General features: G+C 52.0%; 6 protein-coding genes across 6 annotated transcripts; 3 read left to right on the forward strand and 3 right to left on the reverse strand.

The window, feature by feature from the left end:
- Window positions 1–248: 248 nt before the first annotated feature.
- On the reverse strand, window positions 249–1,925 carry CGCA056_v003379 (Aspartate aminotransferase; the record flags this gene model as incomplete). Its single annotated transcript, XM_037318636.1, has 4 exons — window positions 249–1,348; window positions 1,478–1,528; window positions 1,628–1,637; window positions 1,809–1,925. 4 exons carry the CDS (start codon window positions 1,923–1,925, stop codon window positions 249–251), a joined length of 1,278 nt encoding a protein of 425 aa, XP_037183298.1.
- A 1,291-nt stretch (window positions 1,926–3,216) lies between these two features.
- CGCA056_v003380 (Secondary metabolism regulator LAE1) lies at window positions 3,217–4,727 on the reverse strand (the record flags this gene model as incomplete). The annotated part of the gene is made up of 8 exons (XM_037318637.1): window positions 3,217–3,259; window positions 3,316–3,476; window positions 3,546–4,029; window positions 4,093–4,133; window positions 4,190–4,256; window positions 4,308–4,439; window positions 4,503–4,549; window positions 4,626–4,727. 8 exons carry the CDS (start codon window positions 4,725–4,727, stop codon window positions 3,217–3,219), a joined length of 1,077 nt encoding a protein of 358 aa, XP_037182480.1.
- A 1,588-nt stretch (window positions 4,728–6,315) lies between these two features.
- Window positions 6,316–7,352, reverse strand: CGCA056_v003381 (uncharacterized protein; the record flags this gene model as incomplete). The annotated part of the gene is made up of 3 exons (XM_037318638.1): window positions 6,316–6,319; window positions 6,365–7,197; window positions 7,254–7,352. The coding sequence occupies 3 exons, from the start codon at window positions 7,350–7,352 to the stop codon at window positions 6,316–6,318; spliced, it is 936 nt and encodes a 311-aa protein (XP_037182479.1).
- A 6,329-nt stretch (window positions 7,353–13,681) lies between these two features.
- On the forward strand, window positions 13,682–18,368 carry jockey\pol (RNA-directed DNA polymerase from mobile element jockey; the record flags this gene model as incomplete). Its single annotated transcript, XM_037318639.1, has 5 exons — window positions 13,682–13,816; window positions 13,881–14,639; window positions 14,707–17,118; window positions 17,197–17,991; window positions 18,123–18,368. 5 exons carry the CDS (start codon window positions 13,682–13,684, stop codon window positions 18,366–18,368), a joined length of 4,347 nt encoding a protein of 1,448 aa, XP_037182482.1.
- Window positions 18,369–20,073: 1,705 nt separating this feature from the next.
- CGCA056_v003383 (uncharacterized protein) lies at window positions 20,074–20,931 on the forward strand (the record flags this gene model as incomplete). The annotated part of the gene is made up of 1 exon (XM_037318640.1): window positions 20,074–20,931. One exon carries the CDS (start codon window positions 20,074–20,076, stop codon window positions 20,929–20,931), a length of 858 nt encoding a protein of 285 aa, XP_037182481.1.
- A 196-nt stretch (window positions 20,932–21,127) lies between these two features.
- Window positions 21,128–21,715, forward strand: CGCA056_v003384 (uncharacterized protein; the record flags this gene model as incomplete). The annotated part of the gene is made up of 1 exon (XM_037318641.1): window positions 21,128–21,715. The coding sequence occupies one exon, from the start codon at window positions 21,128–21,130 to the stop codon at window positions 21,713–21,715; it is 588 nt and encodes a 195-aa protein (XP_037182484.1).
- Between the last annotated feature and the right edge of the window lie 5,427 nt (window positions 21,716–27,142).

Genomic DNA, 27,142 nt, shown 5'->3' on the forward strand with positions numbered 1-27,142 from the left:
TAAAAGACGTCGCTATATTGTTACACAGCTGGGAATGCGTGTGTGGTCTACCTATGGTGCGCCAACGTTCTATATCCGCCGGCCCGGTTGAGTCCTGGCTTTGCTGAAAGAGAAGGCCTCTCCCCTTTTCGTGTTCGTTACAGTGAAACACACCCTGTTCTTTTGGAAACCGAAGCACCCCATGTCAACAGAACCCCCATGATATCTCTTTTTTGGTGGAAATAGTGCAATCTACAAAAGGGCAGCGCTTAGCCCTTGACCTTGTAGATGGCCTCGGCCAGACGGCCGACGTTGCCGCTGGTGATGCCGGCCACGGAGATGCGGCCGTCCTTGGTGGCGTAGACGGAGTGGTCCTTGGCGAGGGCGTCCATCTGCTGGGGGGTCAGGCCGGTGTAGGCGAACATGCCGATCTGGGAGGTGATGTGGGACCAGTCGTGGGCGGAGCCGAGCTTCTCGAGGTTGTCCTTGAGGAGGGCGCGCATGGTGATGATGCGGTCGGCCATGCCCTTGACCTCGGCGAGCCACTGCTTGTTGAGGGCGGCGTCGTTGAGGATGGTGGAGGCGATGCGGGCGCCGTGGACGGGGGGGTTGGAGTAGAGGGGGCGGACGAGGATCTTGACCTGGGAGTCGAGGCGCTTGCGCTCCTCGGGGTCCTGGGCGACGATGGAGAAGGCGCCGACGCGCTCGCCGTAGAGGCCCATGTTCTTGGCGAAGGACTGGGCGAGGGCGATGTTGTGGCCCTCCTTGACGAAGTGGCGGACGGCGAAGGCGTCGGTGTCGGTGTTGCCCGAGGCGAAGCCCTGGTAGGCCATGTCGAAGAAGGAGTAGTGTCCCGCGGCCTTGACGGCGTCGGAGATCTCGCGCCACTGCTCGGGGGTGGGGTCGACGCCGGTGGGGTTGTGGGCGCAGGCGTGGAAGAGGAAGATGGAGTTCTTCGGGGCGGCCTTGATGTCGGCGAGCATGCCGGCGAAGTCGAGGCCGATGGTCTTCTGGTCGTAGTAGCGGTACTTGTGGACGGCGAGGCCCGAGTCGGTGAAGACGGCGCCGTGGTTGGCCCAGGAGGGGGTGGGGATGTAGATGTTCTTGGCGCCGGGGAAGTGGCGGGCGAGGAAGGCGCCGCCGATGCGCAGGGCGCCGGTGCCGGAGATGGACTGGGTGATGGCGAGGCGGTCGAGGGCGGAGGAGTCGGGGCCGTAGGCGAGGACGGCGGCGGCCTTTGTGAACTCGGGCACGCCGGTGATGCCGGCGTACTCCTTGTTCAGCTTGGCGGCGACGACCTTCTCCTCGGCGGCGCGGACGGAGGGCAGGACGTAGGGCTTGCCCTGGTCATCGCGGTAGGCACCGACACCTGGGGGGATGTTAGTGGTTGTTGGAGTGGTTGAGCATCGTGGGGTTGCGTGTGTGGAGGTGAAGCTCGTGACAGCTTGTCCAGAGCTCGCCGGCTGAGGTGTGCGTCATGGTGGGGAGACATTCGTACCGAGGTTGATCTTCTGCTCGAAGGTGTCGGCCTTGAAGGCTTCAGTGATGCCTGTTTGGTAGCGTGTTAGCTTCAATTGGGTTCGTGGCTGCTTGCGGGACAAAAAAAAAAAAAAAAAAGGTGAAGCCGCGGGAAGGGTGTGCGTCATACCGAGAATGGCCTGTTCGTCGCAGCAAAAATCGGCCGGTCAGCAAACGAGGTCGTTTTTTCTCCACGGAGGAGACAGCTTTTTCGCAACATGTCGGTGTTCAACTTACATCCTGCAGGAATTCGTTAGCAATCGTGGCGCACTCAATTGGGGCAGTTTGGAGTCGGGGCGTATAAGACATACAGGAGGACCTTGGGGGACGTTGGCCCAGGTAGAGCCGGCACGGGCGGCCATGACGGGCAGGGCGGCCGCACGGCGGACGGCGGCTTGCCTGGTGGCGATTCTGGCGGTGGACAACATCTTGAATCTGGCGTTCTTCTCTTCTTCGGGAGATGAATAGAGAGAAAAAGGGAAGAGGGTTGAAGATGGAGAGGAGGAGGAGGAGTTCGGGAAGAGGACGAGGTTTTGCTCGGAGGAGGGTGACGAACAAAAAAAAAGACTCCGAGACAGCGAAGTGCCGAAAAAGCAGCTGCAGACGGGACACACTGTCACACTAAGGTACTGGGTACTGGGGGGTGGGAGTCACTCTGAGAGAACTGGACACAATGGAAGCAAGGAACGGGTATGGCGCGGGTGGATAGGTTGGAATGGTCTGACTTGTGACTCTGCGCCTGAACCCGTGGGTGGTGCGTGGTGCTTCCTAGTCGGTCGGGCCACAGCCCACCTACCTGAGGAGGAGCAGCAACTGCAAGCACCACCACCGCCAGAGAGCTACGGATACCTAAGGTATGGACTGTTCAGCTGTTGGAGGGGGAACTTCCATCATCCATGACCTCCACTGGAGGAGGAGGGGGCCGGTCCGGTGCGACTCCGGCCCTTGTGACCCCACCTTTTCGCTGGAGAACTCTTGTGAATCGATGCTGGAGCTTCAAACCTCTCACCAACACTGAAGCAGGCGACTGTGGATCGAGTCATGCGGTGCCCCCACTGAAATCGTGCAATCGCGGGGAAGCGGAGTTTCTGTATCGCCGCCTTCCGCCCTTTCTATGCAGTACCTTACTGCCTTCATGGTCTGTGCGCAATCCCACACGGGGGCCCACGGGGAGCCAATTCCGACCACTCTGAGCCGCTGTTTTCTGACTGGAGCGCATCCGGCACCCTTCCATTTCTCTCAGTCTCTCTGGACACATGGTCCGGCTTCGGATCTTTTGACCGTTCTCAGCTGAGGCTCTCGTCTCGAGGCTGCGCTTCGTCATGCCCCCCACGATCGGGATTGTGCGCCCTCCCCCTGGCGCTGCTTCTCAGATGAGCCACTTCTCATTCGCTCGCTTCAATGGGAGTTTGCATGCTCGGAGTTTGCAACCTTGCTTTTTCGGACTTTGCCATCCGGTCCGCCGACCCAGCACCCGCGTGAATGTCACGATGCATCTCACACAGCGGCTCTCACTCACTCCAGTCATTCAATTCTTTCGTATGAATCATGCTATGAGAACTTCTCTTCAAAGATGAAGCAGCCCTACGGCTTGGCTTCATATTCACCTATTCACATCAAGAAAGCCAGTCACACGGCACTTTCATCTTGCTGTCCTTCATGACACATCGCAACTATTTCGGGGCTTTGCAGCACAGCCGCGTTTGCAGACCGCCTTCCCTATTTCTTTGCCTGCTCCGGTTTACGCGCGTAGACAAGATGGCTACCGTTAAATATCAGCAGTTACCTTCCACCGGTCGAGACGTTGTGGGAACTTACATATCAATCTTTGGCTGAATCTTCGCATTCTTGAGCTCCCTGCGCATCTCGCTCATGAATACCAGGATCTCCGCGTACTCCCATCCCATGATCTCCTTGAGGAGGAAGGTGCCGAAGCCCTCGAGAGACTGGTCGAGGAACTCCAGGTGACAGAACCCGACCTTTGCTCCAAGCATCAGTCACCGAAACCCACTGCGGGTTGGAAAGCGGCTGCTCCTCGTTCAACTCACCTCCTTCAACTTGCGGTCTCTCGCCCAGTTCCCAATCGGGATCGGCCACGTCTTCTCCACAATGTCAACGAAACCCGCGGCCTCGAGGTTCTTCCTGATGCCGTGGTCGCGGTGCTGCCGCGCCGTCTTGCCCATCTTGTCAAACGCCTCAAACATGACCTTGGCCCAGCGCTTGAACGGGTGCTCGTCGTCGAGGTCCGGGATGACCTGCGAGCGCACCTCGAAGTCGGTCTCCTTGACCTCGATGTACCCGACGCCGGGCTGCAGGATCTCGAACGCCTCGGTGTAGAGCGCCGGCCAGTCGGAGACGCAGCCCTCGAGGTTGCGGATGTGCACAAAGTCAAAGTGCGCCGCGGGCCACGACCATGGCATCTTCTCGATGTCGTCGATCTGGAACTTGCAGTTCGGGGGCACCCAGCCGGGCTGGATGGGCGAGATATCGATGCCGTAGACCTCGGCTGAGGGGAACTCGTCCGCGAAGTCGCTGGTGGCACGTTTAGTTCTGGGGCGTTTTTTCCCGTTAGGTCTGGTGTTGTTTGAGACTCACATGGCCCAGATACCGGTTCCCGTGCCGACGTCAAGGACTCTCTGGGTTATCAACATCAGTGTCAATCCATCACGGCTAGGACACTGATCCTGCTAACCTGTGGGTTGTCGCCAATCGGAGAGAGGAAGAGCCTGTCGTCCAAGAACACCGTCATCCAGTAGTGGCTTCTTCGGTCAGCGATTGCTGTTTCAGCTCAGCACTGGAGTAGACCTCACTTGATCTCGAGACCCTCGTTCTGCTTCTCATCATTGGGGCCGTAGTAGTCCGTCTTCTGCGTGTACGTGCGGCCATGAAGGCGGCGGTACTCGGTGATGCTCTCAGTCAAGGACGCAGACGACGAGACAACGCTGCAGTTCGTCAGCACGGCAAAGTCGCAGCGCTCATCATACCAAGCCCAAGCTTGTGCCTACCTTGCCGTGTCTGCCTGGCTTTCATCATCGGTATCGAGCGCAGGATCCTGACAGTCCCCGAGATCAGCAGCTGTCCCATCTTCTCAAACACGTCCCGGCGAGGACGCCATCAGTAGTACCCACCGCCGTGATGGGTCCCTCGGCGGGTCCGTCGCCGGCTGCTGCGCCGGTGTTGGAGCGCGGCGAGCCGGTCGGCGCCGCGGCTGGATCCGGAGTCGCGCACATTGCGTTCTTTTTTCGTGTGTTTTCGCTGTATGCGTGTGTGATTTCCGGTGAGATGAGAATGAAACCCAAATGTGCGAAACCATCCGTGGAAAACCCCCTCTTTTTTACCGACGAGACGTCGTGTTCACGCCTGTTGGTTCCTCCTGCACGATACAGGGGTGGCAGAGAGACAATCAAGGGCCCCGAGGACCCGAACGAATGAACGCACCTCGCTCATGCGTTCAACTGCAGCCTCCTAGCCCACTTTCGGAAGTTGGACTTCTGATTGCTACGTAATCCGACGTGGTTTTTTTGGGACGGCTTGGCTTGCCAGGGCTGGGGGGCGATTTGCTAGCCTGTTGCAGCACCGAGCCGCTGGGATTTCTGGACGCTCCACCAAATCGTATCTGGTGTTGTTTGTTACACGATATCTGCAGCCATTATGTGATGCGACCGAGCATTCGAACATTGCAAAAACTGACGTTCAAACCTGCCAAGCGTACCTCGCTCATGCATCCATTTGCAGTCTCCCAAGCCATTCTCCGAAGTCCAACTTTTGATTATCACGTAATTGCAACCTGTGTCAACTCAATTCATCATTGAAGATTGGTAAAGTGCCGATGGCTAGTCTCTGTTATCTCATTATTTCCTTCATTTTGGACAAGGCTACCGCCGGAAGTTGTGGGCGGCTCATCGTCAGAGTTCTGTTCGAAACTCATGTGAACAAGTCAAGTCACATATTCATCACAGTGCCCTGCGTCGGCATGTTGAGGTCGAGTAGTAAACAGTCTCGGTTTCTCAGCTCTTTCTCTTCGTCTCTTTGTAACGCAGGTATGCCTTTGAAAGAAAATTGAGGTATCATACAACCTCGGCTCTTCTTGCCTAAGATGTGTGCTGAGCTTGGTTCAGGCTTTATAGACTAATACTCAGGTAAGAACCTTCTACTGAGGTGTAGCGCGTGTGCCTGATCTAGTGATGTACTTTGCAGGCATTTCAGCTGAAGTAAGGAGAGAAGAAGGGTATTTTATCAAGACGAAGCAACAACACAGGCCGATGACGTGTAATTGTGCTTATTCCTATTCCGGACAACTAGTTAGAGCAAGGTATTCAAGTTTCTCATTCGAAAACGCTACAGAAATGTGTTAGGGATGTTTTCATTTATCCCGAGCCCAAAGTCAGTCATACGTTAGCTTCGAGATCTGAGTGGCTTCGGTTGACTTCCACTAGTCAACTCGGCTCGTAGTTGGCTGTCATGTACGTGCGTATTTCAATCCGAATCTCGAAGAAAGGAGGGCGTGTTCATTAGTTTGTGTACGAACAAGCATATGGCAGCCGTTTTACTCATTCTCTGTGACAATGTCCTCTTATATGAGTATGTACGCAAAAATATCGTTACCGTACTCTTCAAGAGTGTAGGAGCAGTCAGAAGCGACGGCTGCAGCACAACACCGCAGGTGATAATCCAGCGACCTGTTGTTTCACCGAGTTGCTACAATCACGGCGTCTCCCGTCCTTCTGCTATTTGCTGCGGGAGGTTTCCAGCAATCATCTGAAATCACCGCACATTTGAACGTTATGAAATTGATATTCACGCCTCTCACACCCCATCTCACCTATAATGTGAGCCCTTGAGAATCATCGCCACCTCCGGGCAATACATGTCGATATCCTCCTGGTGGTCCTGCTGAAACTTCTGCACCTGGTGATACCCCAGCGGCTTCTCGAAATAGTACGTCTCGACCGAGAACTTGCCCGCGACCTCCGCCTCCGGCACCTTCCCGCCCCTCTCCTTGACCTTGTGGTAGAACCACTGGTCCTCGTAGTTCACCTCGCCCGCCGCGGCCGGGTCCTTGGCCACCCTCGCCTCGAGGTCGCGCGCGATCTCAAGCAGCATGCTCGGGTTGCGCAGCGACAGGCCGCCGTTGTACCCGAACCCGAAGCCGGGGCGGATGGGCGCGCCGATGAGGTCCCACTCTAGGAAGTCCTCGAGACGGTGCGCGGAATTGGCGCAGACGATGCTGTCGACCTGGAACATGAGCACGCGCGCGTAGGACTGAAGCTGCTCCCACAGCCAGGTGCCGACGAGGAAGGCGGAGACGGACTCGTGCGTCGGGAAGGTGGTGTTGGGCGGGAGGAACTTGACGATGATCTGGTTGGCGTCGACGGCGCGGCGGAAGGCCGGGGGCGCCTCCCAGGCGGCGTAGTTTTCCCAGTCCGTGACGAAGGAGATGGGCCAGTCCGGGCCGATGACGGATGCGAAGTGCATCATGATGGGCACGATGTTGGGCACGTGGGCCGGGTCGGTCTCGACGAGGAGGGCGGTGTATTTGGGCGCTGGGGGAGGAGGAGGCGGCGGAGGCGGCTTCACGGCTTCGGGAGCTTCGTATGAGAGGGGTTCTGCGTCGAGGTCTGAGATGCGCTGGCTGGTGAGCTGGATTCCGGCGCGAGGGCGGTCATCGCCACTCGAGGGTGCCGCCGTGCCGTCGTGGTGCTGAAGTTCGGGTCAGCTGCTGAGCGTCAGGCGAGGGAGGAGAGGGCAACACCAACACTGAAGAGCAAATCCCATGTTCCCGTCATCAACAGGAACATGAAGAAGACGGCTACGAACACGAGAGGGTTCGGACGGCCACTGCTTCCGACACTCATGGTCGCGGCCGACTGGCGGGATCTCAGGGGAGGATTGAGTCGAGGTATGGGAGAACAAAGAGATCACCAAGGCGGGAACCTTCGCACGCGTGTAGTTGGGTTGAATGGGCTGCCCAGGACGTTAAATAAGTCTTGGTTCCCGGCACATGCCATTCGAGCTCGCCCTTGGAACTGCCTCGACCAAGTGGGCCAGCGCGCGCCATGGTGCCTCTTTTCGAATCATCTCCTGAACCCCTGAGACATGAAGTCCCTGTCCTTGCCAAATAACGTTTGTCTAGTTATGAAGAGCTGATGCAGAGGCTGAAAAATCAGAGATCCCATTCGTCACCATCGCCGCCACATAATGCTTCCGGCCTCTGTCCCGCGCTCACTCTCAATACGCTTAATTCTTCCCCCAGCCAGTGGTTTTGCGCGATGAACATGATTAAAGATCTTCCACTGCCAGCTGTCTCTAGCGGGAACTAAACGTTTCACGTCTCGGGGACTAGAGGAATACTCATGGCATCCAGGAGCGGCCGCGTTGGAAAGGCAGAGAGAAATGCCGATGGGGCTGAGGATGTAACCCGAGTTAGCAGTGGGGTACCCTTCCGGAATGCACTCTGCTGACTAGGTGGATGGAGCTGGTGAAAGATAAGATATCTTCTTCGAAGATTCCGCGATGCACCGTTTCATTTATTTTTGATGTCGCTCGGCGCGGATGTCTCATGTTGCCACCTCATCACCGATCTTCGCCAGCCGGTCTAGACCTGTGCGGCTATCGTCGTGCGATATCTTTGGAACTCATGTCTCCCTCGAGCCAAAGAGGCTAAAGTGCTCTAATTCAGATCCGAGGCAGGAATCCTGCGTGTACAATTGTACGTACGTTGACGTTTTTCGAGCGCTGTCCTCACAATGATCAGGGGAAACAACAGCATCGAGTGGTGCCTAGCCTGCCTGCTTGAATATGCTTTTGTGAATGCCCATGGCTCGCTATCCAATCATCATAGCTGTCCGTCATGAATTGATGAAGGGCCGTTTCCTCTCGGACCCCTCTCGGCGAGGGCTAGACATCAGCGCGCCAATTTCGCCAACAACTTTCAGCAAGCCACGATATCTTAAGTCGCATAGCCTTCACGCGCATCTCTCCAGTCAGGAAGCTTAATTCACTGCAGTGCGCGATCGAGTCAAGATGGGGCTAGTCCAAATTCATAAGCCATCCAAAAGCCACCAACCATCTAAGACAATAGTTCCCCCCTAGCCACATCCATCCCTGCCTTTGCCCCCACGGCCGCGGCGCTTTTCTCATTCCTGTTGTCTCCCTCAAAACGTGGAACGCCCTCCATTAGTGAATATGAGCGCATTCCTGGTCGATTGAACAATTTGACCCCCTTTTTCGAGGTATGAAAGGGGGGGTTCTTGCTGATGTGCGATCATTACGCGTACGCTGCAGCTGTCTCGCAGGACGTGAATCTGGAACGTTGTTGGCATCTTTGTTCTAGCGCGATAAGCTGTTGAGTAATTTCCGTCGTCATCATGCTGTCGCGAGCGGTTCATGTGCCCCGTTTGCGGCGCCGGATGTGCCCTTTCGGCCGTGGTGCTAGAGGCATGTATTCTACATTTGCTCATAAATATGTCACCGCCCAGCTTTGTCTATCATATTCATTATTGAAATGACTATGCGCTCAGAGCTTCCATGCACACAGGTGTCTACAGACTACAGCCGGGTTCAATGGGCATACAACTACCCAGCTCTACATGAACCTCGAGCTGTTCTCTGCATTTCGGTGTCAGATTCAGTCGATATCGCAAGATATCCATGGATATCTATGGATGAACTGCTTACCCGGTCGGGGTCGGAACGGCGAGAACCGCAGACACCATCATGGCTGCGATGAGAGCGAAGTATTTCATCTGCGAATGATATTAGACAGACCGCGGTGGAAGCAAGAAGAATGGCCGAGAGACTTGGGCAACTGACGTTGCTGGTTGAGTAAGTCAAAGCCGCAAAGTTGTGGTTCAATACCGGATTGGGTGCTTGTTCGTCGAATTGATTGCATCAGGGCTCGAAGTTTGAATGTACACTCGGACTTTAGCTGGTATTTAAGCAATCAGTTTGTTCGTATTCTTGAACAAAGTACTAGAATTCGGCAACCTGAAAGCCCGATTGCGACCATCACCAAACTCTAATAGAACCGTTGATAATGCACGATACGACTATGCGGGGGCCCTCGTGCACGAATCGTATGTCCCTCGTGTATCGAGAAAACGTCGCTTGGGTCTTTGGCTTTTCGACAGGTATCGAATTCTCTTATTTTCATTAGAAAGAGGAACTCTACGCGATGTTTGTCTGAAGACGCTTATCCCCGGACAGGGACCAGCTTTACGAGTTAGGTTTTGCAGCACGAGTCGGGATGTGTCCGTTCGTTCGAATATGGCAATTTTCCAAGAACGGAAAGCTTGGAGTTGGAATGCTGACTCGACGGCGAACGCCATCTGCGGGATGGCATAGGGAATGTGCACGACAGTCCATGGAACCTTTGGGGGTTCGATGGAAATTGAGAATTGGCGGTCCTGGCGTCTTTGGCATTGAGTTCTTGGTGTTAGGGATAGTCGATGAAAAGAAAATGGCATGGCTTTCTTGAATCACTAGAAAAGACAACTTTATGTCACGTTTGATGTGACACAGGGAGCCGTGAAGCCGAAGGTACGATACTTGAATTCCGCGAGGCAGGATGTGTGTTTCCCGCGAGTCTTGGTTGCTTGGAGCTCTTCCACCTCTTGTCAACTTTATCATCGATGGGGCGCATCCTGACCAGTGTAACATCCAAATTTACCCAGCCAAGCTTATTTGATCGGACTGCTTCAACAAGAACTTGATCTCTGGAGACATCTCGCTGAAACGGAACCTCCGCGTTGAAAGTCAAAGTTTTCCGGACAGCTCGTGATGGAGACATGATCGTGGTTCCTCGCCTGACGGCCCGATCACTTGATAGAACAGGGGGTTATGATGGTTGGACTTATATGTATGTGCATTGTGCATGATTCAGATACGGGCAACAATACGACTGGTATCAAACGATATGGACTCGCCTAGATTCGTTCACAAATTGAGGGTTTACGTCAGAGGTTAAGTTAGACGTGAAAGTTACTTTTATTTTAGTAGCAGAAAGTTCACACGACTAATGCTGGACTAGGTAAGTTGGAAGCCTTCATAGTCGTCGTGCAGAACATGGGTATCCTGTCCGGGGGTCTTAGACCACACCCATTCTTCGTCGCCCATGAAGCCACCACGAGGCCTGTTTACAGGCCTACTAGTTGCCCTCCCTATCGTCTTTCGAAGACCTCACTGGGCTCTGGAACCTTCCGTGCCTGGTACATAGCTAGCCAAGACCTTCTGCTCAGACGCTCATAGGATCTCTGCCTGATCTACGCTCTACAGGTGTCTTGGGGCCCTCTGGCTGTATCGCTCTTATGCCAGGGGTCTTTTCTCCGTCTTCTTTGGTCTTGTCCTAGACCAATCCCTGTGATTCAAAATCCGCGTCGACAAGAAGGCGTCAACCTGCAGAAGGATTTGGAATTTGTTGAGCGCCGCTGGTCGCGTGCGTAAAAACGTGCGCTGAATAGCAGCTGCGTGCCCCTTTGGGGCTCAAGAAGGATTTGCAAAACACATAGGCATTGCCAAAGTATTCATGGTCCCGAGGCTAGCAGGGCGATCGGTAGGGTAAGCTAGAGGTACCGAGAGATGCCAGAGCATACTGAAAAGTGCATGCCAGAATTGTGTACTTGGAGAAGATGCTGTTAACAATCATTAAGGCCTTGAGATGAAGTTCGAGGGTGCGGCGGGCGGCTAGTTCGGCACGCCCCATTATACCATCCTGTCACCGTGGGAGGTCACCAAGTCGGCGAAACATAAAGAACCCGTAGACGTCTTCAGTGACACCCAAACCCCCGCGCTCCCCAAAGGCCCAGGAGCTGTTACCATCGGACATATCTAGCGACAACCTTCCGAACTGCTCCTGATACTCTCGGCCTTGAACCTTCTGACCAATCTACAGCGCTTTTGAGTCAACCTGGCCGAATAGAGAGCCGAGGGGAGGCCAAAGGCTAGACCTAGGATGTAAACCTGCCAGAGGGCATGGATCAGTCATAGGTTGGAGGGTAGCTGTATGGAGCTAAGGAGAAGAAGATGACCGGGCGGTCCACTTTTATTTCTGTGGGAAGAACCGGACAGCCACAGGATCCTGGCGCGGTCTGCAGAGAGTGCCAGAGACAGATGTGTCTCTAGCTGCCGGGAGTCCTGGACGCCGGCATCAATGGCTCCAGACGGTTGCCTCAGACGCCCGGACGGAAAAGAGACGTGGGAATCTTTTCGGTCGGTCCCTTACGAATTTGCTCGGTGGGTCGGAGTGGAATGCAAACCAGAGGCCCTGGTTTTGGGACGGACGGTGACTCCTGATGCGGCACTCGTGCTATGGGACCCGGTGTTGACTTCGGGGAGTGGTCGGCGGGCAGCACAGGAATCAGTGACGAGTCGGGAGTTGATCCAGGCAGATTTGCCCTGCCAGAAATCTAACACCATGCCTCGTGTGCAATCGGGACTCAATTGTGTGGTTGACGGCCTGGCTTCGTGGCGCGCCAGTGCCCGGATTGCGGGAGAGGCTCCGGATTGTCCCGACGGGATTTCTTGGCTTCCGGCGGGGCAGGGAGCATCAGGGCGCACGAAAGCACATCAGGGCCCTCAGAGCCGCATCGATTCAAATTCAGATGGACGGGGAGACGGAGGCCGGGTTCGGGAGAGGTTCCGGACTGCGGGAGGTGCCCCGACTGACTGGAGCGGGGTTTTTGAGCGGAGGTGGGTCGGCGGGCTCCGGCGCATATTGGAGCACATCAGAGCCCCGAGAGCCGTACCGGGACAGGTCGCAGCAGGTCGCAGCAGGTCGGGGTCGATGCCGGGAGCCGGGGCCTGGAGCGAGACCGGCAGCGGACTGCAGGAGGGGGCCCAGATCGGTCGGAGCGGGTTTCTTCGGGTGCAATGGGGCAGCGGGCATCAGGACGCATCGGAGCACGTTAGAGTCCTAAGAGCCGCATCAGTGCATGTCGGGGCAGGTCGGAGCATCTCGGGGCCGGGGCGAGCGGGAGCTGGAGTCGGAGCAGACTGCGGGAGGGGCCCCGAACTGCTCGGCGCAAATTTCTTGGGTTGCGGTACATCAGGATGCACCAGGACGCATCGGGGAACACGAAGGTCCCGAGAGCTGCACCAGTGCACTTCGTGGTGAATCTGTGTCGCTGCGTGTCGATCGGGGTTGAGACCGGGACTAAAGCCTGGAGCGGGAGCGGCAGCGCGGTGGGCAGTGGAACAGGGCGGGTGGGGTTGAGACCGGTTTTGGGTGGGCACCGACACGGCGAGCGACGCGCGGACTCCTCTAGAAATTAGGCTTCTGCGCGAAGATTGACAATCCACAGCGGAGGAATCCCACAGTGCAAAGCCAAAATTGCGGGTGGGTGGCAGGGATTCCAGATCCGCATTTGCGCTGACCAATGGGACAACACGCTTCCGACGACGACTTTTGCTCGTGGAGAGGACACTGCGCCAGAGACTGTGGAAGAGTCTGGCTGTTAACAGGACACGCTTCCGTTTGCCTCGGGAAGATGGAGACCCAGAGGTAGCAGCAGGCTGAGAGACACCGGCAGACCCAGAAGAACCAGAGTCAACGTTTCGAGACTGTTCATCTCGCCTCCCATGAGGTCGTAGAGACTTTGCATGCGATGGCCAGGCTGGCGGACCAAACTTGGCGCAAGCACGCAGATGCAGTCGGCGATTCCGGTCCATGCAATTGACAGACTGCGTGCAATGCTCCTCCTTGCAGGCAGCACACCGAGGGACCGTCGAAGTGCAGGCGCCCTGGCCGTGGCCCCGATCGCCACACCATCCACACGTGGGGTCTTCATCCTTGTCTGGGCAGCGCTTCATCATGTGGCCGGCCTTTTTACAGTGGAAGCAGTTCATCCCCACCGATCGGATATCGAATTGCCAGCATCACCGCCAGCAACACCAGCATCATCACCAGCATCATCACCAGCATCATCACCAGCATCATCACCTCCGGGCTTTGGGTGTGCAACGTCCCGCTGAGCATCATATTCTGTCGATTGATTCGGCCTCATCTTCTCGCCCTCTCAGTTTACGCACGCCCTGAAATCTGGCCAAGTCGCGTCGTGCCAATCGTCCCCAGCCGCTGAAATCAGCGGCTGGGGACGACTCCAGAGCTGCTCGCCAAAGCTTGTCGCCGCCCACCACATCGCAGCGTGGCAGTCAAATCTCACGCACACGTCAACCCATCTCCGAGAACATGTCTGAAGTACCGTCAGACGACCAGCCGGAACGCCACGGCTCTGCCGCCCCTGCCGGCGCAGAGTCCGCGCAGTATGACTTGGAGCCCCCCGAGCATTATGAACTACCCAACTTGAGCCACGTCATGGAAGAGGTATACACATACACATCCCATTTCTCTATTTCCGCACGTTTGTCTAACCCGATACCCTCCATAGGACCCCAGGACAGAGACTACTCGGCATATGCTGGACATCTTCTCTTACAATGTCAACAAGATGGAATCCAAGGTCAGGGACCTGGGCAAATATGCCAAGAGATTCGAATGCAAGACGCGACCAACCATCCTCATGATTCAAGATCCTCCGTACAACGTTGCAAAAATTCATCTGCCAAAATACCACCTCGTAAGCAAAAGTGACTGGATACGACCCAAGTCTGACAAGGACAAAGACCAACAAAAGACTTCTCCGGCGGCCAAGAACAAACCCAAGAACTCCCAGGACGAGGAAGACGACGAACCAAAGCCTGTTTCCAGAAGGGTTGCCATTTATGTTTCCACGGCAATACATCCGAAGTCGTGGGAGGTCACTTGGGACGAGGGAGTGAACAAGGGATACGTCGCTTACATGCTCCTCCGCTTGCTCGACGGCTCCGAAGTGTATTTCACAAATTTCTACAACCGCAAGCCGGGAGAGAGCATTGACCTTGAGCACCTTTTCAAAACCCCAGCCCCCGGACTCGGTTTCGACGTCCTGGGTAGCAATTCTGCCATCTTTTGCGATTCAAACGCCCACTCCATTTGGGATCCTGGCAGCGAGCCTGACAAATGTGGCAGATACATGTCGCAGGCGTTTCTCGAACGCAGCATGGATATCCGACCAACATACAACAAGAGAAAGTTCACCTACAGGCGCAAAGCGGCAAAACGAAAAGAAGATGTTGCAACCAACATTGACCTGGCCGTATTGGGAAACGTGATTCGGCATCAACTGGTCAATTGTAGTGTTGAGAGGCCGCGCGAAATCAAAAACAGTTACACAGACCATTGACCTCAACGCATCAGAGACCAGGAATCAGCATCCTCAGCTTGCCGAACTTATAGAGGCTTTTGACGCAGAGCTGCATGCAAATCGGGCCCTACACGATACGCGTCGAGACAATTTGGCATATGACGAGCGTTACGAGAAGTGGGTGGCTGCGATCAAGGAAACCAACAGGTTTTCGACGATTGCCAATACGGTTGCGTTCCGTAATCGTGCCGCTAATCTGTCCGAAGGCCTGGTGAGTCTTCACAAGATAATGGCTCAGGCTCGCAGGACGGCTCTCACACAGATGCCTCCCCACTTGCAGTATCTCAAGACCGCCGACGGTACCTTCTGTCAGAGCCAAGCAGAGAATGCTCATGTTTTACGTAGCAAACTATTTGACGAAACCAGCGATTCTCTGCCCCCGGCGGGAGAGGCAACAGCCTTGGGTCGGCACATCGAATCTCGCATGGAGGCCTTAGATGCCGAAAGATCAGCAAGACCCAAGGCAAAGCCAAAATCTCGGCCCTGTACATCCAAGAAACGCAAGGGAAAGCAAGAGTCTCGGCATCGTCAATCCTCAACGCCACCGCCCCGCTCGACACCTCAACCGTCTCGGCCCTCTCCCGAACCTCTTCATCACCCTTCTCCCTCGGGTGCCGCCAGTCGCCCCGCCGAGAACGATTTTGATCCTCCCGATACCAGTACAATCGTTTGCGCATTTGATACATACTCTTCTGTTCCTACCCCGGGTTCGCTACTCACGCATGAGGAACCTCCGTTTCCTGGATCCCCGCTTTCCAACATCGACATGTCAACCCAGGACGACTGTTCGATGCCCGATGCAGACAGTACCACATGTGGCGAATCTCAACATCCGGAGCCCTCTCCCAGCAAGGGTCAGAAGGGTACAACATCCAGAGCTCAAGGGGGCAAGAAAACCGCAAAGAAAAAACCTCAAAGGCGCGTCAGCATGAGTGGCGGCAATCGCTTTGTTCCTCCTGCCAGGGAATCAACGGTTTTAAGGTCCAACTCAAAGCCTGGTGGCTTGAGGGGAAACGTCAAGCCTTCGCAGCAAAAGCCTCTTGACCACCCAAGTTCAGACAATCTAGCTTCCGACGTCCCCAGCAACCATATGGCTAGCGCATTAGCTGATTCGGTGTCATCCCGATCGATCGACTCTCCCTTCGCTTCCGGCTCTCCCTCCGCCTCCGCTTCCGACCCTCCGCTATCTGCCGGTTCCCCTCCCGTATCCCAAAAGGCCCGGAGCAGACCTAAGAAGAAAAGGATCTCTCACGAGGAGCGAGAACGGCTGGCTAAGCTGAAATCGGAGCCCCCTCCCAAGCTCAACCGTCAAAAAGTTCGGAAGATCGTGAAGAGACTGCCTGCCCGCAAAGCCCCTGGCCCAGACGAGATTCCAAATCCAGCTCTGAAGATCGCGGTAGACGTCCTGTTGCCCTATTTGTTGCATCTCTTCAATGCCTGCATCAAGTTCCACTACCACCCGGTCTGCTTTAAGGAGTCAATCACTATCGTCATCCCAAAAGAGGGGAAAAGCGACTATACAGATCCGAAGAACTACAGGCCCATTGCGCTGCTTTCCTGTATTGGGAAGGTTCTAGAGCGACTCGTCGCTGATTACATCAAAGAACTTGCTATCAAGTACGACCTGATCCCGTTCAGCCAATACGGCTTCGCTGGAAAGAGCGCTCCCAAGGCAGTTGAGCATCTTGTCAGCGGGATCGTGGACGGGTTCTGCGCGAGAACCACTAAGAAGAAGTGGCGGACTAGCCTGTTGGCTCTTGACGTGTCTGGCGCTTACGATCACGTTAAACACCTTGAGCTAATCGACATTCTCATCGACGTGGGCGTGCCCAAATGGCTTGTGCACTACATCAAGTCTTTCGTCTCTGACCGTTCCACCTCGGTTGTGCTTCCAGGCTTCACCTCACCCAAGTTCTGGGTCCGCATTGGCATTCCTCAGGGGAGCCCACTGTCTCCGATTCTCTTTGTCCTGTTCATGGCACCGATGCTGCGGATACTTGACAACGAGGCAAAGCTGGGTCGTTCCAAGTACATCTTCACCAGTGCCTCTTACGTCGATGATACTTGCATCATGGTCACGTCTACGTGTTCCACGTTCAATTGCAAGAAGCTGGCCGAGGTGCACAACAAGCTGATATCCTGGGCACAACCACGTGGGCTACTATTCGATCCCACCAAGTACAAAGTCATGCACTTCCGCCCACGGAAGGGAGGTAATGGATGTCTTCCTCTCTGCACAGAGCTGCCTGAAATCGAGCACTTGGACGAGAGAACGGCTCTTGTGCGGGAAGCCAAGGAACCAGCAACGAACAAGGACGGCAACCTCCGTGTCCTAGGCGTCTGGTTGGACCACCAATTGTCATGGAAGTATAACGTCCACCAGGTAAGTTATTTTCCAAGACACCGACATGAGCCCAGGAGGTCTGTGTGATATGTGCATTGCTGACCTCACTGTCAACAGATAAAGGAAAAGGTCAACCGGAAGATGGACTACATGAAGCGGAAAATCAGCAGCGTTTCGGGCCCGTCGTTGCTGAAGATGTGCCAACTTTACGCGACCAGCATCCGTCCAATCATTGCGTACGCCTGCCCAGTCTGGTTTGTCGTCCCCAGCATAGAGGCAAAAGGTTACGGCCTGAACCAAACGTTGATCGACAAGCTCGATGCCATTCAGACCGGCTGCCTCCGGGTCTTTGCCGGCGTGCTTTCCAAGACATCAAGCCTTCCCCTCCACAAAGAAGTCAACATGGAGCCGATTGCTGTCTATCTCCAACGTATGGCAATGAGTCATCGTGCCTGCAACTCCATGGCCGAAGATGGCAAGCTTCTAATCGGAAAGACAACCAAATTCCCTTTCAAAAGCACCAGGAGCCCATGCTTCAAAAAGCAGCCGTACTTTAAGCTGTATCAAGCAGCCTCCCGGCTCGCAGAAAAAGCCAAGGATCAATACCTGAGCAAGAACCTTCCCGACGTGTGGGATAATGCAGTCGATCGGCGCATCGCTATCAACGAATACCTCGAAGCGCAATCGGATACTCTCTGCAGGTACATCTGGTGGTGGTTCAAAGAAAAACGAAAACGACGCTCAACCCGGCAGTCGTGGTACGGGACTCATTGCCACCCACTCGCAACCAGGGGGGACTGGGGCGCTTCCAACCTCAAGCGCCACCAGCACTTGACCCGAGTTGAGAGCACTATCATCCTTCATTGCAGGACCGGTTTCATCGGCCTCAACTCCTACCTGTATAAGAGGACGGTATGTAGAACATTTTCATTCTTCTTTGCCCTTTCTCTCTTCTCCCTCTGTTTTCCCGCGTGTCGCGCGTCCAAACCTCGTTGTCGGAACCTCGATCATTGCCTGGCTAACCGTTTTCTTCTGCGTTGTAGCTCGCCGACTCACCCATGTGTCCCTGTGGCACCAACACCCACACCGTCGAACACCTCTTCTTCGAATGTCCCCTGCTGGCCAACGCCAGACGCAACTTGCCCGTCACGAAGTGGACAGTAAAGTTGATCGAAGGCCGGTTTGGTCGTTGGGCCTCCCGAAAACGCACCCTCGAACAGCTGATCGACGAGCACCCCCGCACCATGGCGCAATTGGGCCATCAAAACCTTCGGGCTCGGTCAGTTTGAGTGGACGAGCCGATACATGGAGACTGGTCCATCCATCTCCAACCCGTATCTGTAACGCGCAATCACTTACATTCCTTCTTTTCCCCTTCTTTCTTTCATGTACGCTTTTGCAAATCACCGCGTCACCGGCACCTGTTTCGAGGTCGCCAGAACCTCTTTCGAGATACTGCAAACTTGGGATCTCTATCGAGATCACTTCTGTCTCCAGATCGGAGACCAATCATTTTGTGAGGAATTCTTTTGTGAATTTTTGTATGGTCAGTTGGATCTTGTGCTATGAGGCATCCTTGGTTCGTTGCGAAAAGCTACAGCTAACGCTCAGTTCTCTCCAGACCAGGGATGCATGAGAGGTCCCCCTTACTCCAACCACCCCCTACATGTCTAGTAAGTGAGTGCCGTATCCTTCCGCCATCAAGCCAAGAGACTGATCTCTGTCACACAAAGACCGCCCCCATCAACTACTACCACGCTATGGCGATCGTGTACGTGTCCTCGAGTTCCTTCAACAGGGCGCTGTGGTAAGTAAACACGTTACGAATGTGCTCGCTACTGTTAGATGCTGAGATACCCTAGCTTCGATAATACGAGACGCTCGATTTGATCAACGTCGTATGGCTTGTTCGTCTTGAATTTCGTTTCGATTTGCTTGAAATATCTCCATGCCTCGGCTTGAAAATGTATCGTCTTGTCGAGGTATGCTAGTAGAAGGCAGCGGTGTAAGATTCCTCTTTGAAGATATATAACATTTATACTCATATACTCTAGGTATTTGATACGCTGTTGAGCCTTGCGCCAGGGGACTGGGTCGTGTGCGCAAAAATCTGCACACTTCATCCTGGTTGTTTTGGGCGATTGTAAGGAGGCTATCGCTGCTTTCGAGGGTAAGTGAAGCTACTCTTATTACTAAACATCTACTAATCTTTGAATATTTATAGCGGCGATGGATGGTGTCGACGTAGTATGGTGACGACATATTGATGTTGAAGGAGTAATGGGTTGTGGCAGCGTGAGGAGGGAGATGCCTGCCCCCTGGTGAGTTTGATAGTCTGTTTTCCCCCTCGCTCTGCTAAGCTAATCATAGTAATCGAGGCGATTCGCGCTCTCTTCATATTCCCCCATAGGTGGCCATAGAGGTTTCTCTGTGAGTGAGTTTCCCTAATTTTTGTTTGCTTCGCCATCTGACTCACACAGAGCCCAGGCCATCCTGGCCCTCGAATATTTCCCCGTGAGAGTCATACGGCAGTCAACAAGGTGCGCCTCCAGGCGGCAAACTGCGAAGAAAAAAGTTAGAAGGGAAGAAAGATTCATATACGTTGCCGCGTACATTTCTCTTGGTTTGGAGCGCCGTAAAGTCTTTGGTTTTGAACGCCGTAAAGTCTCTGGTTTTGAACGCCGTAGAACTCCCGGAATGGTTCACCCGTTACAGTGGCCACTTTTTTTTTAGATCATGTTTCACACAGTGCGAGACACTGTTGGCCACGACTGTCTGAGTCAGGCTCTTGGAACGGTGTGGGCGATGGCACAGCCACGAAAGGGTGAGAGAAGGTCCTTCGGCAAACAGCCATTGCGCGAACCTTGAGGTCGTTCTTTGGTGGCTGGTCTCTGGGGCTACAAAACACTGCACGCACCCAATTTTCCACAGCGACAGTCTGGCTCTGACCGCAAACCACTCTCTCAACCGCTGTGTGTTATCCAGTCGACCAAAATGGCACCCCCGTCTCCTTTCCTCGCTCTCCCGCGAGAAATCAGAGATGCGATATACGAGCACCACGTCGCGATCCCGGGTGGATATGTCTGCGACCCTGGTCGATTCGCCGCAAATGTGCTTGAGCGTAACGCCGCAAGTGTGCCGAAGATCAACATTACCGGTCTTTTGAAGGGCGCCAACGACCAGCCCATCAACCTGAACCTCTGCTACACCTGCCGCCTCATCGCAACCGAAATGTATGGAGTGGCACTGCGCATCAATCCCATTACCTTCACGACCGTCTACTCTGACGACCTTCGAATGATCGCTTTGCGCTTTGACAAGTTAATAGGGGAGCTGGAATATTATCGACACCGTCTGTTCTATTCCGCCTGCCACACTATTGCGGAGAAAGAAGCACACCATGAATTGAAGTCAACATATCCGCAATTCGCTTTCCTGCTTAATACGATCAGAGAGGAAGCCGATCTATCCGATCCGCGTTTCAATCGTGACGGCGATCTATGGGCGCTTGATTCTTACGGCGAAGCGCCCTCATTACTGTCCAAGTTACACAGGGAAGGACTTCGACATGTTGCATGCTTAGACACTGGCCGCGACGCTTTTCACCGCTGGCTTGATCGGTATGAACCGCACAGAGTCAATTACGCCGAAACGCATGATTTTGGTGGCATGGCCAAGGATCCATCAGAGTTCTGGGACATACCGCAGTATAGCAGACTTCAGGCTATGGCTGCATACTGGCCTCATGGGGAGGACACTGATAGCATCGAGGACGTGATCACAAAGAGGGACCGCGTGAAGCACCGCTTCTCAGCAGCTGCAGCTGCGGTTCTTTTCATGAAGTTCTTGTGATCGAGCGTTGCGCATGCAGCTGCGTAAGACTATCGTGCACGAAGATCGCAAGGCGGTTGGTCACCCTGCGCGTCACGCACAGGGCCTCATTCCGTTCTGCCAGGAGAATCCTCTGCTTGTCGTGGAGCGCCGGGTTGACCTGTGGAGGAATGCTATCCAATCTGAACCCCACCACCGGCCAAACCTGTCGCACCCGATGAGCAACTACGGCACCTACAGACGCGACTGGGTCATCGAATCTCAGTACTTCAGCGAAAGCATTCTAATTTGGATAGTGGAAGCTTTGGCGCTTGCCCCTGCAGGCATGCCCGTCAAGTCCTTCTCCCTCGTTCTGGACGCTGAGCCAGCACCCCATCCGATGACTGAAATGTTCCAGGCGATTGTTCAGCATGACGCTGCCTGGCAACAAGCGTGGGACGAATCGGTGAAAAGAGGCATGATCAAGGAGCCATCTTGGCTGGATGGTAGTCCGCGAATGGACTGGTATCCGAGCTACACATTCAAGCATCTTCCACAGGCACTGCGAGACATCGCCGAAGAAAAGTCGGTCGTGCGGTGCAACTTCAACATTGGCGAGCCGTGGAACTTCGAGAGATTGGTTCGAGAGCACAAGGGCTGGAGTCACGCCAACTGGGCTAAGAATTGGGGAGATGAACACAAGCGCAAGCACTGGGAAACCGAGTCTCCGTTGCCGTCGTGGAAAAGTATCTTAGAGGAAAATTTGCTCCCGGTGCCTGACGATCGTGTTCACTACGGCGATTCTGACAGCGAACTCGATCTCTGATGGCAATGAAACATTTTGCAGACGGCACTGAGATGACTGAGATCATGCCATATAAAGAACCAGAAATTGAACATTCAATATACTAGTCTAGATGTTTGGCTTCTGAGATTGGAGTTGGACTTTTGGAACTCACATGGGCTGCGTAATGCGGAATGCCGAACAAGATCTGAGATATCGTCAAGCGAACGGGGTTAGTACCCGTGCACACCAGACCCCTCGGCCGTGAATGTCTATGCATGATGATCTTGGGCGTCTCGACGCCGGTGGGATGATGGAATGATTTTCAGCCTGCCCCCTTGCGGTGTAAGAATCTAGATGATCGTCCCGCGGGAGAAAGCCAGCCAGCTCCCACAGTCGACCAGTCTCCAGCAGAAGAAGCCCACCCCTCTCAACGTGCCAGCTGGCAGCAATCGAGCCGCGCTCCGTTCTTCGCGGGTACGTCTGCTGGGGCGCAACTTGGCGGAGCGCTTGTGCCGCATGCGTGGTGTTGTTGTGCGCGCTTGGGGTCGTCGACTCTGGTTGTCTTTGCATCGCGAGCGGATTCAGTGAGATGGGGCGGTGTATGCGTGTTTCTTCTTACGGGACAAGTACGCAACGGGAACCAGTGTTCAAGTCCGCGAGATGGGAAGCCCGCCTGCGCGCGACACCCGTACACGTGTGCACGCACGCGTCTTTTCGGTCTTGCGCTGGTATCGTGCCGGCCGAGACTCGTGCGGCCTAGCATTTTGCGCGCCTTTGGGCTTCTTTGCGGGTTGCATTGCCCTTTGCCTTCGTCTTCGGACGTGAGCTGGGTTTAAACTGGAGGAGGGGGTGTCGGTGGCTTGGCCGCTCCGAGATGTTGACGTTGGAACTCCTCTCTACGGGCCCCCCCCAGCCCACTCCATCGGGCATTGTGCTTGGCCCCAAGACGCTCCACGAAGAGCTGGGCTGCAGTGAAGCTTCCCCTAGGGTTGGAAGGAGCGCTCGGACAAGGCGCCTTCTCCGATCCCGGCATAGACTGGCGTGCCTTTCATCCGGGGCCGTCCGGCGCGGTTTGCGGGCCTCGGTGCCTGCCTCACCCCACTCGGCCGCGCAACCCCGAGGAAGCGTCCTGGATAGAGGTCGTCGACCAGCTTTGTTAGGTATACTTGACCCAGTGGTGTAATTGGTAGCAGGGTCGCTTTGTGTTTACAAAGGTCAGGCGGTGCGGGTTCGAATCCCGTCTGGGGAGTGAGATTGCTTTTTAAATGTCCTTCTTTTCAGATAACGTCCCTGAGCGAAAGCCCAGATGAGGCGGAAAGCCTGCTGAGTATAAGTGGGAGGCTTGCTATTTTACCTTTTTTTTCTAATGCTTTTTTAAAAGTTCTAAAATAATTAATCTATTTAAGTAGAGATGTTTAATCTTAATATAATAATAATCTTAAGTAGCCTAAATAGAGGTAGTCTCTAAAGAGCGCTTTACTTTATGTAATAAAAATAATAACCTAAATAGTATAAATAGTAATTAGATATTATGTTATAACTTATAAATAAGGGTAATAGCTGAACAACCTACTTAGGCGTTAAGCAGCTAAGATAAGATATTTATATTATAGGATTATAAGAATAATAGAGACTTACTTAGATATAGAACAACTATAGTATAAGTTATATAATAATAAAGATAACACTAAGTAAATAGTATAGATTACTAAATATTTAGCTAGAGTTACTAAACGTTTACTAATAATTACTAAACGCTTATTAATACCTAATTAATAATTAGTACTAAGATTAAAAAACTAATTAGAACTTATATATAATATGATTTAAACTTAGTTTATAATTAAACTTCTATAGCTTTTTAGTAATTAATGTTATATTTATTCTCTAAATATTTTTAGCTTATTTTACTATGAATAATTTATTAAATTTAAGATTAATCACTTTAGCTTTTAAAAATTAATCTATAATAAAGCTTATAACTTATAACTTAAACTACAACCTAGTATACTATTACTATATGTTAATCCCTAACTTCTATTAACAGACCTTACTGTTAGATAGCTAACTATAACATATTAATACTAACTAAAATAATATTTTGCTTTATAATAGCATGACGGACTCTTCTGATAATATTACTGCTGTTAACGTTCTTAATCTTTACTCATATAGAAGTTATGCAGCTTGATAAGAGAGCTCTCAAGTGTTACGACCCGTTATGCATGGATAACAGTTGACCGACCCACTTGGGCGTCGGGCGGCTAGGACAGGACATTTGTACTGCAGTATCACGGGAACAACAGGAACTCACTCGGCACGGAAGAACTATGGTACAAGTCACGTGACGATAAGATAAGGAAACGATCAGTGGAGCACAGGAAGGAACGCTCAGTGATCAGTTGGCTTTGCCAACTGATCGCGATCACCTCATGCACCTAGGTGATCACCCTTAGATAGATAAAGGCTACTGTTCAGGACTTGTATATAGTATGACCCTGAGCCTGGCTCATGGTCAGACTTCCATAGCTCTTCAGCAATCAACTTAGTATTCATCCTCACGGATACTCTCAGCTTACCTTCACTGCGAATCACTTGTTGAGTCTAAGACTGATCACCTTGGCCTCTGAAGACCCGATCTACTACAGCCCACGACCTACAACCTACGACCACGACCTAGTGTACTGTTAGAACGTATCAATCCCCAGCTTCTGTTAGCAGACCCTACTGTCGGCTAGCTGACCGTAACATCAAGGCTTGCGACGACGCGGTTCGTCGTACGAAGCAAAACCATTTCATAGCTCCAATCAGATGATGTGACCTAATGCTACAGTACAAAAACGAATGTATTAAGCCGTGGGGAGGCATCACCTACTGGGACCTAGACAAGGGCGTCTCGCATCCGAAGACGGTCAGCAGGTATGTGTGCAGGCCAGGCGGTGCATCAGGACCACCTGTGACGGGACGTCGGCCACAGTATTCTGCAATTACAACACGTACGCTGTTGGTATGGCCTGCAGCCACCTTGCGAACATGATTTACGACGTCGTTTTTGGTGGCGTGACGACCACGCTCAGTGGCATCTTCCAGCCGTCTGCTCAGCGGTTCAACGTGAACCAGAGGTACAACGTCATCACTGCCGCATCCCGCTTCTTCAAACCAAGCGGTCAGCCTGTTTGAAAGTTTTCGCGGGACTGAATCTGATGCGAAGGATGAATTGTGGGGTTTGTTGCAATTACTTCTGGGCTCAGCTCGTAAACATAGTACAGACTGTCTCGTATAGAAGGATGTGAATGTAGGATATCGTTGAGAGTGATTTAGGAGTGCTGTTGAATCAGGCTAAAACACACGGTCTTTGGAGACTCGTTGTCAAGACACTTATAGAAGGAATAAATTAGATAGGCTTGGCGAATTGCTACTGCTTCAACTGTTCCTCGAGTTTCACTACACACTGTATATTACAGTGGCGGCTCGAAGAAACATACTGGCAGCAAGCGGTGAGGCAGTTCCAGACCTAGCTTGCCTACGCTGTTCAGACCCGTGGGCCACGTTCCCAAGAACGGACATTCAAACGGGCGCCCCTTCGGGGAAAAGGGAGTCATTGTATATACTTATACATTTATATTACCTTTTAAAGTATTTAAGACTAACTATAAGTATATCTATAAATTATGTTTAATATATAATTAACCCTATATATTTATAAATATCTAAGACTATTAAACCTCTATTATGTTACGGTCAGCTATCCGACAGTAGGGTCTGCTAACAGAAGCTGGGGATTGATACGTTCTAACAGTACACTGGGTCGTGGTCGTAGGTCGTAGTTCGTAGGCTGTAGTAGATCGGTTCTTCAGAGGCCAAAGTGATCAGTCTTAGACTCAATAAGTGATTCGCAGTGAAGGTAAGCTGAGAGTATCCGTGAGGATGAATACTAAGTTGATTGCTGAAGAGCTATAGAAGTCTGACCATAAGCTAGGCTTAGGGTCATACTATATATAAGTTCCAAATAGTGTTCTTTGTCTATCCCAGAGTGATCACCTAAGTGCGTAAGGTGATTGCGATCAGTTGGCAAGACCAACTGATCACTGAGCGTTCCCTCCTGTACTCCACTGATCGTTTTCTTATCTTATCGTCACGTGACTTATACCATAGTTCTTCCGTTCTGAGTGAGTCCCTATTGTTCCTGTGATCCTGCGGTATAAATGTCCTGTCCTAGCCGCCCGACGCCTAAGTGGGTCGGTCAACTGTTATCCATGCATAACGGGTTGTAACATATTATAACTTATTCCCTATATAAAAATATGTTTTAGACTTCTATTTTAAGTAATAAATTTATAAAGTTTACTTTTTATTCTACATCTTTATATACTTATTAAAATATAATTTAAATTATATATACTCTATATACTTTTCTAATAAGAATTATTAAGTTATTTAATATTATTTTATATCTAAAAATATAGAAATAGATTTTCTTATAGTTAGATAATTATATACTTACTATTATTATACGATTAAGTTTAAATTAAATTGTTTTAAAGAATGTAATATAGAATTTATTTTAAATTTAAATAGTATTATATAGATGTAGTTAAAATATTTTAATAATTTCTAACAGCTTTTAAATTACTTCTACAAAGAATATCTAATAATATTAGTTCTTTAATCTCTCTATAAAAAAGTACATATTTATATATAGTTTAAACTATTATTTTAAGAATTAGTATTAAAAGAAATAAAGTTAAAAATAGTCTTTTTTATTAAATTAACTTTTTTAAATTTATATGGTTTATTAGAGGATATAGAAGTATTAAAGTGTATTATTATAAAAGCATTTTAAATTTTATTATTATTATATCTATTTATTCTTTTAAGCTTAATTTTCTATTTTAAGAGACTTTCAACGAAATAGAATTATGCACGTAGATTAAGTATATTTACTAAGTAATTAACTATACTGGATATTTAACTAGATACGCGAGAAGGAAAAAAAAAGACATTGAAACGGGAGAAGAAGAGGGAAAAAGATTAAAGGATATCTACACGGTCTTTGTTCCGGAAATAATTCAGATGTGCTGCCTTACTGCTATGGTCATGTGATTGACTTCGACAACACCAAACTCTGCTTGATTTGGGCCAGGGATCCTCCTGGAAGGTTTCGATCGTCAGATGAGCATGCGGTCAGGTATCCATAAGGGGCGTCCAGCGCGCCGTGCTTTGTCATCGTTAACTCAACAAATAGGTATTCTCATCTTCGAGACCATAACATAGAATGAAATCATATTGATCTAAAGTGATGTCACTTTCTACCGACTGATTTAATATTCGGATTCTGACAGAACTCACCAGGACGGGATGGCATTGCCCGAAACCGGTCGGAGTCCGAGCGAGGGGGGTGATTTCAGTCCGAAGCACAGAGCCTCTCCCCTAACCGGATCAAGGGCAGAGTCCCATGTCAGCTTG

Source organism: Colletotrichum aenigma (assembly GCF_013390185.1).
Source record: "Colletotrichum aenigma strain Cg56 chromosome Unknown KSG_Cg56_contig02, whole genome shotgun sequence".
In the NCBI taxonomy this organism is placed as follows: domain Eukaryota; kingdom Fungi; phylum Ascomycota; class Sordariomycetes; order Glomerellales; family Glomerellaceae; genus Colletotrichum; species Colletotrichum aenigma.